The 17,864-nt window shown below is 37.7% G+C and overlaps 1 protein-coding gene across 21 annotated transcripts in view; it reads left to right on the top strand.

Moving 5' to 3' along the window:
- The window catches only part of LOC144293967 (uncharacterized), a 1,010,193-nt gene that overhangs the window by 318,921 nt on the left and 673,408 nt on the right, over window positions 1-17,864 (top strand). For 11 of the 21 annotated variants that reach the window (XM_077865474.1, XM_077865484.1, XM_077865438.1 and 8 more), the window contains exons 9-10: window positions 711-752; window positions 5,577-5,720. In XM_077865474.1, the coding sequence (XP_077721600.1) occupies window positions 711-752; window positions 5,577-5,720 (186 nt within the window). The remainder of the gene's footprint in view (window positions 1-710; window positions 753-5,576; window positions 5,721-17,864) is intronic. The other 10 variants (XM_077865362.1, XM_077865366.1, XM_077865384.1 and 7 more) reach the window with 1 other exon arrangement.

Raw genomic sequence — 17,864 nt, forward strand, 5'->3', positions numbered from 1 at the left:
ATGCTATTCAAATAGAAGAACAGTAACAGCAGAAATTAGAGAGCAGTTTTTAGCAAATAGTTTGAAAATCTAATACAGTGCAAATGAAAACAAACTTCTTGGTCTTTAAATTATAACAATAGTAAAAGAATCAGAAACAGCTGTGGCACTTCAGGAAGAAGAAAAATACTCAGCTGTAGTGTAGAGGGGTGATACTGAACTGTAAAAAATTGTCATTGGGTTTTATTACATGCTAGCTAATTAGTGATAATGAATCTTATTTTTTTTTCTTTGTACATGTGGTACATATTTCAAGATGAACAGGCGGACTACTCTGTGTGCATATCTATGCTAGCCTTGGCATCTGAGATAGTTTCTCTTTTATTCTGTAAAACCCTAGTATAGAAGAAACCCTGTTTAAGCCAGTAACTGGGTTGATTCGTAGGCTGACTCTTATCATTATTATTTAATTCCTCCATCATATAAAACTTTCCATTTTCCCCATGGGGATTGGTAATGCCTGCGGTAACTCAGCATTGGGAGACCAAAAAAAATTAAAATGAAAAAACTTGTATACTCTGTGACTGGGTCATTATTTTAGAATTTAAATAAATGTTGGTTACATCATTACAACTAGCTGCGCATGGTGAACATGATTTTTTCTGCCTAAGAGACGACTTTATGTGTTTTATTTGCATGTTTATTTGTATTTTTATATTTATGTCTCTCAGTAAACAGGTCTTGGAACAGCAAACAGTCACTTGGTATTTTGGGTAAGTGTTCATTGAAAATGTCACGGGGCTGTTTTTGCTGTATTTCTGTACATGCATTGTATATATGGTTGGGAATATATGTGGCTTTCTAATTTCAAAAACCACTTATAGGGGTGTGGGCACTGTGGTCAGAGTCATGGGATCCAGAAGAGTAGATAGACACCTAAAGTCATTAATTCTGTAGTTTTCTCTAGTGGCAGGGTGGTACACATGTTTATGGTAGCGATGACATGACTACATTTATTAAGATACAGAAAGCTTCCATTTTCCTGCACTTCTACAGCAAAGCAGAATACCTCAGAAGGAGACAGTCCCCTGCCCTCACCTCAGGTGCTCTTTTAGTCACCACAGCCTTAGGGACACCCTTGATTCCTTCTGCTCATTAAGAAAAAGGTGTAATTGTTCTTATTTACTTATCTTTTGAAAAACATTAAAGAGCTTTTCTAAAATAAACAAACCCCAAAACTAGTCTAGAAAATGCTTCAAGAAACGTGGAGCCTCTTGGTAAAACAGGTTAAACCAAAACTATATTTGGTCTTTAGACTGATCCGGTGACATAGTAAAAGTAACATTTCAGTATTTTGAGGTTGGTGTATAATTAAGGGTTAAAGGAAAGAAGGAAAGAGTTACTGAAGTTAGGCAGAAGTCAGAGAAGAACAGATCAGACAGTAATTGTTGTAGGAGAGGAGGACTTTTCCTTTTTTCCCTCCTAGCTTCTTTGGCTGGTCTAATAATAAATTGACAGAAAACAGATTAACAGGAGAAAAACATTTAATTTTTTATTTGTGGGAGCTCATAGAGATACGAGACCAAAACAGGCAACTTTTATATATTTCAGCCAAGAATAATAGATTTGTGAAGAATTGGCAAGAGAGAAGTTTGAGCTTGGGGTAGTAAAATAGTGAAGAAGTAACGGGGTTTATTACTATAGCGTTGGCCCTAAATTCCCTATTTCTGGTACCAAGGATATCTCTCTCCTGCTTCAGAAAGGATACCTTTCATATGAGAGACTTACTTCCTACTTTCAGAGAGACAGAGGGTCAGTGTGTCCTTCTTGCATCAGTTGTTTCTTAAATAATTTAAATTCAAAATAATCATTATGGCAAAGTGGCATATTTTGGGGAGGCCTGCCCTGAACCCCCTCATCATAAAGTAGCTTATTCTTTCCCTTTCAACTTGTAGGGACCTTAAAACTTCAAATGGATCAAAACCACCTTCATATTCCTTTGTCCCTTCACTTCTAAGGTTGAACACTTTTAAATCTTTACAAGTCATGAAGTGCCTTCAACTCTATTAGCTGGTCTCTGTAATAGGTTAGTTTTTCAAAATTTGTTTATTCACTTATTTATCTATTTGTTTACCTACTTATTTAGTTACTTATGCCAATTCTGCATCCATGAAGATAAATCTGAATCGACCTTACAATTGGTAAAGGTTTTAAAATGGAGAAAAGACAAAATCAGTTATTGGCAAATATAGTACATGAAAGGGAATAACATGTATATATAAGCTAGAAATGACTTCCATGACATAATTGGAATTAATAGAATACAATTACAAAATCAAGGGTATCACCAAGAAAAATAAACAAATAGTGAAAAATAGGTAAATGGGGTGGTGGTAGGACAATTGAGTAATCATTAAAACCTGTTAATAAGTTCCTGCAAATAAAGATCTTATGATCATTTGGGTGGGGACTAGTTGAACCCTACTTTTACTTAGCAGAAGGTAGTGGAAGCTAATATTTACACATTTTGAAAGTGAATATAATGTTCATACTGACTAGAAATAAAGTGTTTTCCAGTGTATCTATGCATTTAGTAGCATCTTTTATCATAAAACACATTTGATGATGTTAATTATGACTTAGTCCTACCCATTTGTTTTTAAAAAATCTGCTAAGGAAGCTAAGTAGATATTTGTTAAAATGAGAAATGTGCATTCAAGTTGAGATTTTACTGCTTAAAGTCATCAATTAGTTGCTAGGGAAAGATTAGATGTTCATTAAAAAAATACTTTAGATAATTCTGTAGAAAAGGTATTTATTAATAATCCAAGTGCTGTGAATTTTCGATGAAAATCTATCTGGAAAGCAAACGTTATAATAAATGCAAGGACCTGTACTTATAATGTTATCTTTTGCAATGCTTATCTCAGTATTTCATATTTAATTAATTCCTTTATTGTGCTTATATTATAAAAGTTTCCCCTGATTTAAAATAATACATCTTCATTTTAGAAAAATTGGAAAATAGGAGAGCAGAGAAAATAATTTTAAAATTGCCTATTATTCCACCATTGGAATAATCACCTTTCCTACTGGTGAAAGTTTTAGTGTTCTTACTCTCCTCTTTGTAAGAAAAATAATACTTTGCACAAATAGAAGGGCATGTGTTACTTTCAGATAGGGTTGTAACACTGTAGACAAGTCAAGGAGGCTAATCTGAAATTATTCATCAGTAGCCCAGCTGAATAGAATAGGATCCAGTAAGACTGAAGAGTTGATAATTTGGCATTTTTCAGTCAACCATCTCTCCAGTTTATTGTGTGGATTCTTTTTTTTTTTTTTTTTTAAATTTTTTTTTAAAACATTTTTATTTATTTATGACAGTCACAGAGAGAGAGAGAGGCAGGGACACAGGCAGAGGGAGAAGCAGGCTCCATGCACCGAGAGCCCGACATGGGATTCGATCCCGGGTCTCCAGGATCGCGCCCTGGACCAAAGGCAGGCGCCAAACCGCTGCGCCACCCAGGGATCCCTATTGTGTGGATTCTTTCGTCATCCTTGAACACCAATAATAGGGTGTTAATTCTTCCTCCTCCTTCCTGTGGTGTGGTGCCCTTTACACATTTCTGTGATCCTGGGAGAATCTGGATTTTAATAAATGTGGGCTACAGTGAAACTAAGAACAAACAAGTGTAAAATTCATTTTACAAATAACAAAGATTCTGCTAAAATAGTTACTGTCAATTCAGTATTTACAGCTTATGCTTTTGACCTAGTTTTTGTTTTCCACCTTTGTTTTACTTTTAGTGTAAATCATTGCCAACAAAAATAAAATTTCCTATGATTCGGTACTAGTGCTACTCTTTGTAACTTATGAGGAAAACGTGCCTAGGTAGTTTCTGCCTAGGTACCTTCCATCTATGAATATAGAGATCTGAAGGAAAATCGGGAATATGTTAAGAAAGCTATACTGACCTAATAAACAAACCTGTAAATGAGGTTAAGAAATCTGAAGCTTAATAGAAGGAAGATTTGTTTCTCAGTTTTACCAAGTTGGATGTAATTCAACGGACACTTCCTTTTTAGGACTCAGGGTTATAGGCTGCTTCTAGAAGTCTGTGGCTTTATCATCTAGACATATGGCCTCTAAGGTTGCCCCTGACAAAGGAAGAGACAGAGGCAGCACACCGACTTTTATTTTAACTCCCTCAGTATCCAAGTGACATGTGTCGGTTCTCACCTCTTAGTCCATATGCCAAACTAGCCACACAGCTTCAAACTAATGGCGAGGGAGGTTGGGAAAATGTGTGGGGTATATCAGCCAGGGTTTGACTAGAGAGGTAGAACTATTAGGAGATACAGATACTAAGAGATTTATTATAAGGAATTGTTTTATAAAATTGTTAGGGCTGGATAGGGAAGTCTGAAATCCATAGAGAGGGCCACAAGGAAATCAGGATCACAAGTGGGCTGGAGCTCAGAGGCACAGGCTGAAGCTGCTATCCAAAGGAGGACTTTTCTTTCTGTCCCAGGGACGCCTCACGTCTGTTTTCAAAGCCTTTCAACTGATTAAATCGGGCCCACCCAAATTATCCAGGATAATCTGTTACTTAAATTCCGCTGATTGTGGCTTCTTACTTATATCTGTGAAATCCCTTGACAGCAACACCTACTGGTGTTTGAATTACTGTAGCTGGCCACATGAAAAGTTGCCACATGAAAAGAAGAGGAGGGGGGAGGAAGGGGAGAAGGAGTAGGACGGAGAGAAAGGGGGAGGAGGAGGAAGCAGGGGAGGAGAAGAAGAAAAGCATTGCAAGGGAGCATGTGGAATAATAGGTAAGCTCTGTCTCTATCACAATATGAGATCATTATACTATGTCTCATGAGGGATTACTCATTAACAACTACAACAAAAAAGAGATGTGAATCAATGGCCCTGTAAGTTGATGTGTGAGAAGAAAGAGAAGAATCATTTAATTATATAATTTTGCACATTTCATTATCTAAATTGAACTAGTAGATTATTGGAAGACATGTAATCTAGAAAAATTTTATCCAATTCTTAGAAAACTGTCAAGAACCAGCAAGCACCTACCATACTAACTTATCCCAGCTTGAGGTCCTTTTGATATTTGATCTAATTGTGTTACTATGTTTTTTAATAAATTCCATTCTTGTCTTTCCATTCCAACTATTTTGTTATGCTGTATTATTGTTCTTATCGCCTAAGCATCACATACATATTTGTTAAATTCTTACTATAAGTCAGTTCAAGCGGGCCTGTTCCTTAATCCACATGCTACAGAATTTAGATTTCACTTGAAGTTTAAATGCTGTCTCTTAATTATCTTCCTTCCTTTTCTTATGCCTGTTGGCATTGCCTTTATATTCCTCTTGTGCTTCTCATTAGCAGCCCACTGAGCTGCATCATCTTCTCACAGTGGCAACAAGCAAGAGAGCTTCGGTTTAGTAGCTCCACATTACCACCAGCCAGTTGGTCCTCCCCATTGCTCAAGTCACAGCTTCCATCACTGTTGTTAGCGTCACCTGGTAATGGCTGATGGTGTTTCACGTGTTTCCCTGTGCTCTGAAAATAGTATTTGCCAAGGCTTGGCCAGACATGATAGTGGACGGAATCAAGCAAGCCTTCCATCTGCTGCCTGCATTTGCTGTCTGTGTATATCCTGCATATTACCTGAGCAGAAAAAGAGACTTGCCTCCATAGACAGCAGTTTTACCAGGTGAGGAGCCAAAAGCAAGCCCTTTCTGGCCAAGTTGTGCATAGCCTTTCTCTGTTGGAAGTTACTCTTTGCCAGTCAGGCAATAAGTCAGAACTAAAAGCTGCAGGAGACAGACAAAGCGATGCAGAATTAATGAACTTCTTTGTGCCAAAGTACAAAAATAATATTTGAGCAGTAAACATTTTCGTTTTAAGGTCAAAGTTGTTTCACCTTGGGACTATTATTAGATTAACAAGTGATTTATCAGGCACTGACAGGACAGCTTTAGGTGGTCCTAAAGGGAAGCTATTGTGCTCACGAAGCCAAAGTGTATACTTCTCCTTTATTATCTATTGGGTCAAGATCTCACCTTATCATACCAAACCTAAATCTGGGGTTTCATTGCAGAATATCATTAGTGCATAGTCTGAGTAAGCAATATGCATTTTTAAAATTGTCTGAACACCTCTTTACATGCCAGCTCTGGCGATAATTACCAAATGTCTATATCTAGAAAAACAGGCAATTCAGAAATATCAATTTGTGCTATTATTTATGATACACATGTGCTAGTTTTCCCTAAATATAGACATTTGGTAATTATCACTGGGACTATTTGTTACAATTCCAAAGTAGATACCAATGAAATAGAAATAATTTATTTGGTAAAAATGTAAATGCTGAAAAATCCTCATTATCTTTTTGTAGAGTACAGTTCTTAGTTTCCTATTCATATTTCATGTAATAATTTTGGATTAGCCATCTGGTTTGTTGAGGGTTGAAAATCTGTTTAACACCAACGCAGAATTTTTGTTAAAAAATAAAACAAGTCGCACAGAAATCACAAATGTTTTTCAGGTATTTCACAATGCTAATAATGAATAACTTTTAGGAGATGGTATGTAAATTTGCACTTTTATCTTTAGCACCTTTCTTTTTCTTTTTTTTTCCTTCATTTGTGCAATTTAGATTCACCTGCAGCATGCTGTTGAAACCTATTTTTCAGGGACGTGTCAATCTAAATGGTTGAAATATAGCAGTTCTTACAAAAAATTTGTGTCGGCCCACCCACATTATTCTAACACCACTTCTTCCCTTGTCCAAATGGTTAGCTCAGTGGATTAGATATAGCATTTTCTCAATGATCCAAGTCTATATCCCTGAGACTGAATTACCTCCTGTCTGCCCTATGTCTACAAAGAGACTCCAACCTTCTGTTACTTATCCTGGGTAGATGTGGTTGGTCCATACGAGAAGATTGGGAAGCGGAATATGGATTGATTAGTACAATTTCATTGCTTCTTGTGTGTAGAAACCCTGAAGTATGGATTGCAATAAAAAGTGAGTTGTAGTGCTATTCTTCTGTGTCTTGGTAAACACCATGCTCGTCAGTGAGTTTCCTTCCAACTATGGCAGGAAACAGGCTGCTACCTGTGGCTGTGAGTGTCTGTAACTCCCATCTCAAATCATTGATCCCCACACAACAAAATACAACAAAAATGTATTCTGACGAAGCTTGTTGAAGTATTTTTGTAGTCATAAATAATACTGAGGTGTTAGAACATCTGGTTATAAAGCATTTCACCCATCCAAGTATCAAGCAAGGTAGACACAGGTTGACAACATATCTTAGGTATTGTACTCTGGAGGCTAAACTTTGGCTCCCACAGCTTATCTGAATATGCTGTTAGAAAATATTCTTTGGAGGGAAAGCATATTCAGTGCCTTTCAATACAAATGTGGAATTTGGTAAGTACGCCTTCAAATACCACCTGTAAGAAATGCAGCTTTGAAGAGAAATGCTTAATGGAATTTTACGAAGATTTTCTCTGTTTTCTATCAGGACTGGACCCAAACCTGAGTAAGATAACCACAGGAAGCATGCTTCTAGGGGTGCCTGGGTGGCTCAGTCAGTTAAGCGTCTGCCTTTGGCTCAGGTCATGATCCTGGGGTCCTGGGGTTGAGCCCTGCATTGGGCTCCCTGCTCAGTGTGGAGTCTGCTTTTCCCTCTCCCTTTCCTTGTGCTCTCTCTCTCACTCTCTCTCAAATAAATAAAATCTTAAAAAAAAAAAAAAAAGGGAGCGTGCTTCTAGATGCTCAGAGAAACAACTGGGAGGAAGCAGAAGGTTGGCTTTTCATAGGGTATTGAAATGACTCCTGATTTTGTTTTGATAAGAAGAGGAATGTTCAGTTTGCTAAGTGATCTTATATGTAATCATCTAACCTCTGATAAGGAGAAAGGCAGGGAAGTACTTCTTCCTTTACAGAAGTCCCCTAGGGTGTAAGGGTGGAGGATTTGAGAAAATCTGTATACAGATATGCACTACATTGAAAAAGAGATCTGGAATACAGACCTAGGTACCTCCTCTCAGTCTTCTCAATTCTTTCTTTTCTCCCTCAACTTTGTAATCTAGAAAAGAGTGGAGAATGATCCATATATTACTTACAGGCCAGCACTTACGGTGTTCTCAGTTACGATGAATTTTTGTTGTTGTTGATGTTAATTTGGCTAAGGTGGAAAAGAAAGGCTATGATGGATTAAAAGGCTAATAAATGGATATATATGCAGACTGAGAGCATTCCTGCCCAAAGCTCTGCGCAGGTAGTGAGGTGTTGCAGACAACACGGACTATTTGATGACAATATTGAGCAATTAACACTAAATTAGTCTCTTGCTGCAAGTAAAGACACACTGAGTGCTATAGGCCTATCGAAGGCTCACAGACCAGTGTAGCAGAAAAATACCATAAATAGCCGTGGTCAAATCAGAGAGGAATATTCTAATCAAAAACCTATAGAGGGGCAGCCATGGTGGCTCAGTGGTTTGGTGCCACCTTCAGCCCAGGGTGTGATCCTGGGGACCCAGGATTGAGTCCCACGTCAGGCTCCCTGCATGGAGCCTGCCTCTCCCTCTTCCTGTGTCTCTGCCTTGCTCTCCCTCTCTCTGTATCTGTCACGAATAAATAAATACAATCTTAAAAAAAAAAAACCTATATAATGTTTATATTTGAATCTCTGTCACTGGAAGAAATGATTCTTGTCTCCGTTGCTTTTATTGGGGATAATTCCTATCACTAGGTGATGGAGAAATATGGAGATAAAAGTAGTTAAGAATGATATGATTAAGGCTTATAAAATTTTAGGTAGTGCTTTGGAAATGGATCTGAAGTGGATTCTGCCTTTTGTTCTTGTCAATTTTTTGCAAGGGATTTGGTGTGGTTAACCTGAGTTTCTCTTTCTGCTTCTGGAAGATGATGGCATTCTCATACCTAAATGATGCAAAGGATGTAGAAATGGATGGAAATGGCTAGGTGGGGAGCAGCAGGAGTATAATCAGACAAGATAATTGCAGTTTGGAGCAATGCAATAGAATTTTCATGGGCCCCATAATTTCTAAATATTAATTTCAAGGCTGAATTAAAAGATCTCAGTAAAGTAAAAGTAAAAGATCTAAGCTTAAAGGAAGTGATTCAGTGGCTCTGTCCTCTGAATGTTTTCTTGCCCCTTACATCTATTTTCTACCCAGGTTTTTGCTATTCTTAAAAACATACACGTGGTGTTTTGTATATAGTACAGACAGTTCTGTACATACCCTGTGCATATTGATGCACGAGACAACTAGGAGTATTGTTTTCACATTTAAAGTTTAGGTCACTCTGTTACCAAGTCTAGGGTGCTTAATTTTGTGTAACTCTTCCAGTCTGACTCTGGTATGTGTAGTTTTGTGGTCTATAATGTCTACATTCATTTGGTTCTCCAGGTGCAGAAGGCCCTCAGCAAAGTAGCTATTCCTACAGGTTTTGCCAGGTTAAGTACAGGCAGTCAGCTATTGAGATTCCAGCAGGAGAAAATGCTTAAGAGTATCTGTATGCCAAAATATATATTTAAAACTCATTCTATTTATAATCTGTAATCCTTCATCTCAAGGCTGTTAGACACTGCCCTTTTTTGCAAGCTGTCCTTTTGAGTGCTGATGTTAGAACCAAAGTCTCAAAGCATCACAGAAGCTACTCTTTTCCTAACTGCAAGCTTTAGGGTTAGTTTTAATAGTATGCCAATTGCAAGGCTACTGCTGGCTATGGCTAGTTCAAAACACTAAGAAAGATTGGGAATCCCATTTGATGGGAATGTATCATAAAGCCACAGTTGTCTACTTTTAGACACACTTGTGCTTAGCACTGGTGTTGACAATAATAAGAATCATCATACATTTTTCATAAGAAATGCAGAGCTTTTTAAAACAGTCTTTTTCCAGCATTCCTGTGAAACATTCCTTGAAAATACCTCCATCCGGGTTTCCCCAACTAAAGACACTGATCTTCACCAAATCAAAACATGAAACAGGTTCCCAGAAGTCACACTTTTAAACTCTGGGATGAGGGTTCTCAATACTTAGAAAAACTAGATAAAAACATCATTGTATCTATACAATTGTATCTATTATAATATTAGAATGTTATTCTAATATTATAATAACTTTTATAATTCTGGCAGATTCCTTCTCTAAAAAGGGATATGTTTTTTTTTCTCTAAATCTGAGTGTTCCAACTAAAATCAAAGCATATTCCTGATGCAAAAGCAAAGCCTAACTTAACCTTGAATAATACTGGTGTATTGTTTTAATCACATATAAACACTCTTATCTTTGTCCTGTTCCTCTCCACTTTGGATCTAAAGTTCTACCAATTTATGATTAAAATGGCCAATTCTTGGAGTTGCCTAGGCAAGTCATAATATGACATAAAGAAGACTCCTCTGAGGAGTCTCTGTGTTCAGACCAAATTATCAGAATGTTCTTTATCCTCCCATGTGTCTTTAAATTGAGTACCATTAATGCCGAGAATTAGGAACCTCAAGAGGCAGCCTATACTAGATAGGAATTCTGCTCCCAAGGTACTGCATGATTATGTTGTGAGATATTTGCAGAGAAGTTTATTTTGGGCTGGGTGAAATTAGCATCTTTGTTTACAAGAATACCATCTCACTGATCAAGTTAAAGTACATGCCTAATAACCAGCATTTCTTAGGCTTTTATGTTGCCCTTAATTAGACTCTTCAAAGTTAATTAGGGGAACAAATGGTACTTTTTGTTCTTTTAAGTCCCCTTTAACAGCTTTCTCACACTTTAAATGTTCCCACATTTATAGGTAGGTTGGCTTCTGTTTTAAACCTACTGGTTAACTGCTCATTGGTTAACTCCTTCTTCATTCACAGAGTGCAATCCACTCTATTTTCTTGGGTGCCTTGGATCGTTATTTTTTTATTTTTTATTTTTCCAATTTTCAACTGTTAATATAGTTCATTTTTAGATACAAAATTATTCATTAATTTTTTTTTTTGTTCCTGTTTAGGAACAGCATTTTGCTCAAGGCTTAGAAACTGGCAAACTACATTTGTAGAACACTGGCACACGCAGGGAGAGTAGGACAGCTTTTGCCTTATAAAATTGCACAGAAAAATTTTGAGTTTTCCGTACCCCTACCCCTGAGTGTGAAGTGGTGGTGAATTAAAGTAAAAATGATCGACCTCATTTTGGTACGTACCAGTATTATACATTTGAGTATTTTTCTTTGTAAAAGTATATTTCCTTATTTTTATTTTTAATAAAAGTCTTATTGCATACAGAAAACTGGCACTTAATAATCTAATTCCAAGGATGTAAAATTTTTCATCTATAAGACTATTAGAAGTGAACCGAGTAAATGAGAAATAGTCTTTGCATTAGAGCAGGAGTCTGTCACTCTTCTGGCAACCCTGCGGAGAGCTACACATCAAAGCCACCACACTGTGCTAATAGTGTCACTTATCCCACAGCCTTTACACTGTCCCATATGCAGTTACTATGCAGGGGGTGTGCACATGAGGGTGAGAGGGGAGTTGACAATGTGCTAGAAGAAACCGTAGGAGATAAACTGAATGTGATTTATCACCTCTAATCCTTGCAATGAAAAACATTTAGGGAGAGCAAATAATTGAGGTCTTTCAGAAGTATGTTTTTATTGAAGAAAAAAAAAAAAAAGAAAACAAAAAACAAACCCCCAAACCTTGAATTAATTAGCAACCAAAATATGGAGGAATAAAAATATTTTTAAAAATTATGAGAAAATTCTTAATACGGTTATATAATTGGAAGAAATTAGTCTCTAAAATTATATGCCTGAAAAAAATTCTATGCTGGAAAGAATGTAAAAAAAAAATACATTCGTTATTGTTTTTGTATATGACAGTCCCAATCACAGATATCTATATAACTGAAGTTGCTGAAACAGAAATATTTCTATTAAACTGAAAGCAATCACTAACATATCTATATTCTACTTATCGTCGTTTTCCTTCCTGGGCTAATATTGTTTTTGTTGTATTTGATTTTTTGGCTGTTGTTTAGTAATCACTGAGTGGTACCAGATTGACAGGCTGGGAGGGTGAGAAGCATGCCGGCAGCCCAAGTGGAGTCAGAGAAAGCCCCTCCCAGCCCTGCCACAGTAGGCGAGGCTCTGCTTCCCACGCCAGGGAGGTGAACTCCACAGAGCACAGCTGGTACATGCTCCAGCATTTCTACCAGGCCTCAGCTAAAGATGCCAGCTTTATTTCTAGGTCAGGCTACTCAGTTGTTCTCTTAGGACTGAGCTAGCTGTAAATGCTTCTTTTAGAATCCTTTAAACTATCCAAAAGGTTTGGGAGAAATGGGAGAGAGAAATTTAAATGGCTGAGTTGAAGTTTGCCTGTATATTTCAGACATGTACCGAGTTGGTATAAAGAGATTTTCCAACAGTGTTGATGTGATCGCGGAGAATATAAAATGAGCATTTCAAAAAAATTAGTATTTCATGGAAGATAAAGCCATTGGACTGAAAGATTAAAAACAAACACCTTATTCTTTCAGATTACCTCAAGGCCTCTTTTGCACATTTTGGCAGTTATACCTCTTATTTGGAGGTCAAAATTCGACAATTTCAGTTTATTAGGCTAGGGCTCTTAAGCAACCAAGAAAGAAATAATAGCAGAGATGCCCTGAAGTTTCCACATTTTAATCAAGAGGAATCTCTGAGTCCATCTTTTGATCCTCGTTCAATCTTGTACCGTATAGCATAATTTGATTTATAGGTCTTTTTGGGTCTTTGACAACACAAAGGTCGGACAAAATACAATCTTTCAACAAGGATTAGGACAGAAAGTTTAAAAAATAGAAAAAGGAAAAACTGCAAAACTTTGGGGGTTTTTCAGTGTAGGCCAGGAATCTTGTGATCTGACAGTCTACTTCCACATTAGGATAATACCATAGAAATGAAGTGAATTTTGCCAACTCTAGAAGAGCTGTTCCCCTTCTCATAGTCTCATCTCAGTTAACAGTGTCACAAACTACTGACCCTGGAAACCTCTGAGTCATCTTCAGTCCTCCCTTTACCCTTTCCCCTCCTTCCTTACCCAATTAGGTAAGTCCTACTGATTCTCCCTCTTAAGTACTTTTCATTTTGGGTCTCTGTCCTAATATACATGGCTTTGTTTGGGGGGATTATTGCACATTTGAGACCTTATTCTTCATTCTTCATTCTTCATGTTTCTTTTCCAATCCCATAGATTAGGTGTAACAAAGAATGTTCATATATAGGCTGTCAATGCTTGATAACAGGGGCTTTATGCATCATTGTTTTCTGGGTGCAACTGCCTATCAGTCTCCCCAGTTTTAATCTGTCCACATTGCCAGATGTCCTCTCTGAAATCACAAGGCGGATCCTAGAGTGTGCCATGCTACCATTACATAATCTCCAGTGCCTTCTGGGAGAACGACATTCATCATGATGCCTCCCCAATCTTTCCCCTCCACAAACCCTGCCACCTTCATCTCTTCTCATCTCCCACATGCCCCCTACGCTTCAGCCACAAGGAACTTCTCACCATTCTCTGAATATGCCACTCTTTCAAACTTTGTATTTTCCCATATGCTGTTTCTTTTCCTGGAGTGCCCTTCCCTCCTTTCTCTGCACGGCAAACTCCCACTCATGCTGTAAGACCCAGCTCAAATGCCATCTCTTCTCTGAAAACTTCCCCAATTCTGCAAAGAAGAACTGCCATTCAGAGATCCACTAGCTTTTTGTGGACACCTCTTTTAAGATAACTGTACATAGTGCCACCCCCAACTGTGCCAACTATGGGCTAGAGGGGCCCTGACTTAAAGGTCTCTGACCATCCCCTAATTTGAGAGATGTCCATGTGGTCAAAAGATTATTACCCTAAGCACTAATCTCCCCTTTTCTGAATTATACTCTGGATACCTGGTACCATAAAATTTCCCACCCAGAAACTGCCAAGGATCCTTTTCTGGGTCTTTACATCTGAGAGTAGTCCATGCAGTTGGTGTGAGCACCACTAAGTTTGAAGGTTGGGTGGAATGTGGCTGGCGCTTGGACTTATTGCCTGTGGTGTCCACAGACATGTGCCACACTTTTTTTTTTAAATTTTTATTTATTTATGATAGTCACACAGAGACAGAGAGAGAGAGAGAGGCAGAGACACAGGCAGAGGGAGAAGCAGGCTCCATGCACCGGGAGCCCGATGTGGGATTCGATCCCAGGTCTCTAGGATCGCGCCCTGGGCCAAAGGCAGGCGCTAAACCGCTGCGCCACCCAGGGATCCCATGTGCCACACTTTTAAAAGACAGAGCTGAGGGTGGTGAGAGAAGGCTAAGAATATTATAGGCCTGGGGCTGAAGGGCAGCCTGTTTGATGACATTGATCTCCAACCTGGAACTCTGAGGAATTCAGGAATTCTAAATTTGAACCTGGTAGTCCATGTTGTTAAGAAGGCATATTTGTCAAGGTAGAATAATAAAACATTTTATTCAAATGTTTGTAGCTTAGTTTATGATTTTAAAAAGTATATAGACATCGGGTATGTGAACCTCCATTTGTATGCTTGTGCAGGTCCAGCAAATATTAGAAATGGGCCTGCTTATAACATGGTTATTTCCTGACATCCTTATCTCCTTAACTAGGCTGTGAGTTCAGAGGGCTAACACTCTTTTTATTAAAATATCTTTGCACTTCAGAAGTTCAGTATTTTGCTTGAAAATATATTTGTTGATATAAAAAATTATATTCAAAATACTTGATTTATAGAGGAAGGAACATGTATAACAGCTTGAAGAACAGTATATAAATTGGTTAAAGAAAAAAAATCAGACTTTTCTCTGGTTGAGAAACAGACTCATGATGAGCCGTGGGTAATCATCAATCCCTAGCACAATTAAAAGATAACAGCACAGTAGGGATAGAGACATAGTAGGCTTCTAAACTCCTTCCCCCCACAGACACTAAACGTACAGCCACCCATGGAGCAGTTTCCTCTGAGAGAAATTCAGAAAATAGCTGAGTGAGTCCTACAAATTGGGCAAATGAGAAAAAATATATATATTGAAACAAATAGGAAAGATTGAGACATACTCTTGCCATATTCTCCATCTCTGACACAGTGACTGCAGTTGGGAGGGAACCTCTAATTCCCAGCTTCTTTCTGGGCAGTAAAGAGTTTTTACTGTACTTCTAGTACCCCACTTTTAAGCTCCCACTTTAGGAATGAGCCCTCATAACCCAATATCTGAAAGTGCATGGGGCTTACTTTTGCAAGATCCAAAGACTGTAGTAAGCAAAGAAGCAGTTCTTAATAGCTGTGCAAGCACTCTCTGCAACTATCCTCCCAGGACTCAGGGTAGAGGGGAACAGGTAGCAAGACCTGTCCCCTTGTCTTTCCCTGAAAGGGTTTGAATGCATAGTTTAAAAGCCGCTGCCTGAGGGTCCAGCTTCTAATTTGCACGCATCTAGGGGCCAGCTGTTGTTCTCCCAGAGGGCAAGGAAGCCAGTGGACACTTCCCTTACCTCCTCCCTCTGGCTCACTCCAACAGTAAAGCCAAATTGCTAGTATGAGCTTGTCCAAACATCTTGTGTTCTAACTTTTATAACTGCTACCCAAGGAATGGGTTGCTAAATCATCTTGATAGTCAGTGGGGTTTGCGTTCATGAGTCCCACAGGTCTATGGCAAAAAAAAAAAAAAAGGAAAAAGAAAAAAAAAAGAAATAGTTTTTATACAGAAACAGAAGCACCACCCCCCCCATACGTCCCCCTGCAGCTACATACTTGGACTCTGTGCAGAGGAAGAAGCAGGTGAAAATGCCCACCTCGCAGTTTTTCCCTGGAAAGGGCTTCAATACATATTTTCTCAGATGCTGTCAGAGGGTACAGCTTCTAATCAGGTTGCATCTACATGCTGAAGGTTGCATCCTTCCTTTGGAACACTGATGGGTCTTGGCACACCCTCAAATACTTACCAGCTTAAAAAATGAGAAGATAGTTTATGTAAGTTTGATGGTAACCATAAAGCAAAAACCTGCAGTAGATACACAAAAGATAAAAAGAACAAATCTAAACATACCATTAAAAAATTATCAAAGCACAAAGTAAGAAAGCAAAGAGAAGGAAAGGAACAAAAGAACTGTAGAACAGCCAAAAACAAGAACAAAACAGCAATAGTAAGTGTATACCTATCAATAATCACTTTAAATGTAAATAAACTGGGGTTCCTGGGTGGCTCTCTTGGTTAAGCATTGACTTTTTCGTTTTGGCTCAGGTCATGGTTCATGGGATCAAGCCCCCTGTGTCCAGCTCCCAGTGTCGGGCTGGCCATGCTCAACATGGAGTCTGCTTGTAGATTCTCTCCCTCTCCCCACCCTCCACTTGCACACATGCTCTCTCTAACGTATATAAGTACATCTTAAAAAAGATAAATATAAATGAACTAAATTCTCCAATCAAAAGACATAGAGTGGCTAAATGGATTAAAAAAAGACTCAATTACATGCCTACAAGAGACATTTTGGCTTTAAAGACACACATAAAGTGAAAGTGAAGTAATGGAAAAAAATATTCCATGCAAATGAAAACCAGAAGCAGGATAGCTATTCTTCTATCAGGTAAAAAAGCCTTTAAATCAATGACTTTAACAAGGGACAAATAAAGTCATTATATAATGATAAAATGGTCAGTTCATCAAGAGGATGAAATAATTGTCAGTATTTATGCACTCAACTTTGGAGCACCTAAATATATAAAGCAAATGTTAACAGATCTGAAGTGAGAAATAGAAAGACAATAGAAAAGATCAAACCAAAATGAAACTAAGATGAAACTAAAAGCTGATTTTTGAGAAGTTAAAATTGACAAACCTTTAGCTAGACTTACCGAGAAAAAAGAAGACTCAGATAAATAAAATCAGAAACAAGAGATATTTACTGCTGATACCACAGAAAGACAAAAGATTATAAGAAACTACTATGAATAATTGTATGCTAACAAAATTGGACAGCCTAAAAGGAATGGGTATATTTCTAGAATCCTAAAACTATTGAGACTGAACCATGAAGAAATAAAAAATCTGTAATTCCCTCTGAGAGAAATAGAATCAGTAATAGAATAGGAAATAGAATCACTAATCAGAAACTTCCCAGCAAACAAAAATCCAGGAGTATATGGCTTCACAGATGAATTCTCCTAAACATTCAAAGGAGAATTAATACCAATCCTCAAACTCTTTCAAAAAATAACAGAGGAAACTCTTCCAAACTCATTTCATGAGGCCAAAATTTACCGAAGACCAAAACTAGTCACAGGCACTATAAGAAAAGAAAATTTTAGGCCAGTATCCCTGATAAATAAGACACTGATGCAAAAATCCTCAGCAAAATATTAGCAAACTAAAACTTTTAAATACATTAAAAGAATCATACCATGGCCAAGTGGAATCTATTCTCAGGACGCAAGGATAGTCCAATGTATGTGAATCAAGGAATGTGATATACGACATTAACAAAATGAAGGCTAAAAATCATGGTTTAATAGATGCAGAAAAAAACATTTAACAAAATTGAACATCCTTTTGCAATTAAAAACTCTCAGTGAACTGAGTACAGAAGGAATGTACCTCAACATAATAAAGGGCATATATGACAGTTCCATAGCACACATCCCACTCAATGGTGAAAAGCTGAAAGATTTTCCTTTAAGAACAGGAACAAGATAAGTATGCCTAATCTTGCCTCTTTTATTCAACATAGTACTAGAGGCAGATCAATTAGGCAAGAAGTAAAATAAAAGGCAAAAAAAAAAAAAAAGTAA

This window comes from Canis aureus, chromosome 2, assembly GCF_053574225.1.
Source record: "Canis aureus isolate CA01 chromosome 2, VMU_Caureus_v.1.0, whole genome shotgun sequence".
NCBI classification, from domain to species: Eukaryota; Metazoa; Chordata; class Mammalia; order Carnivora; family Canidae; genus Canis; species Canis aureus.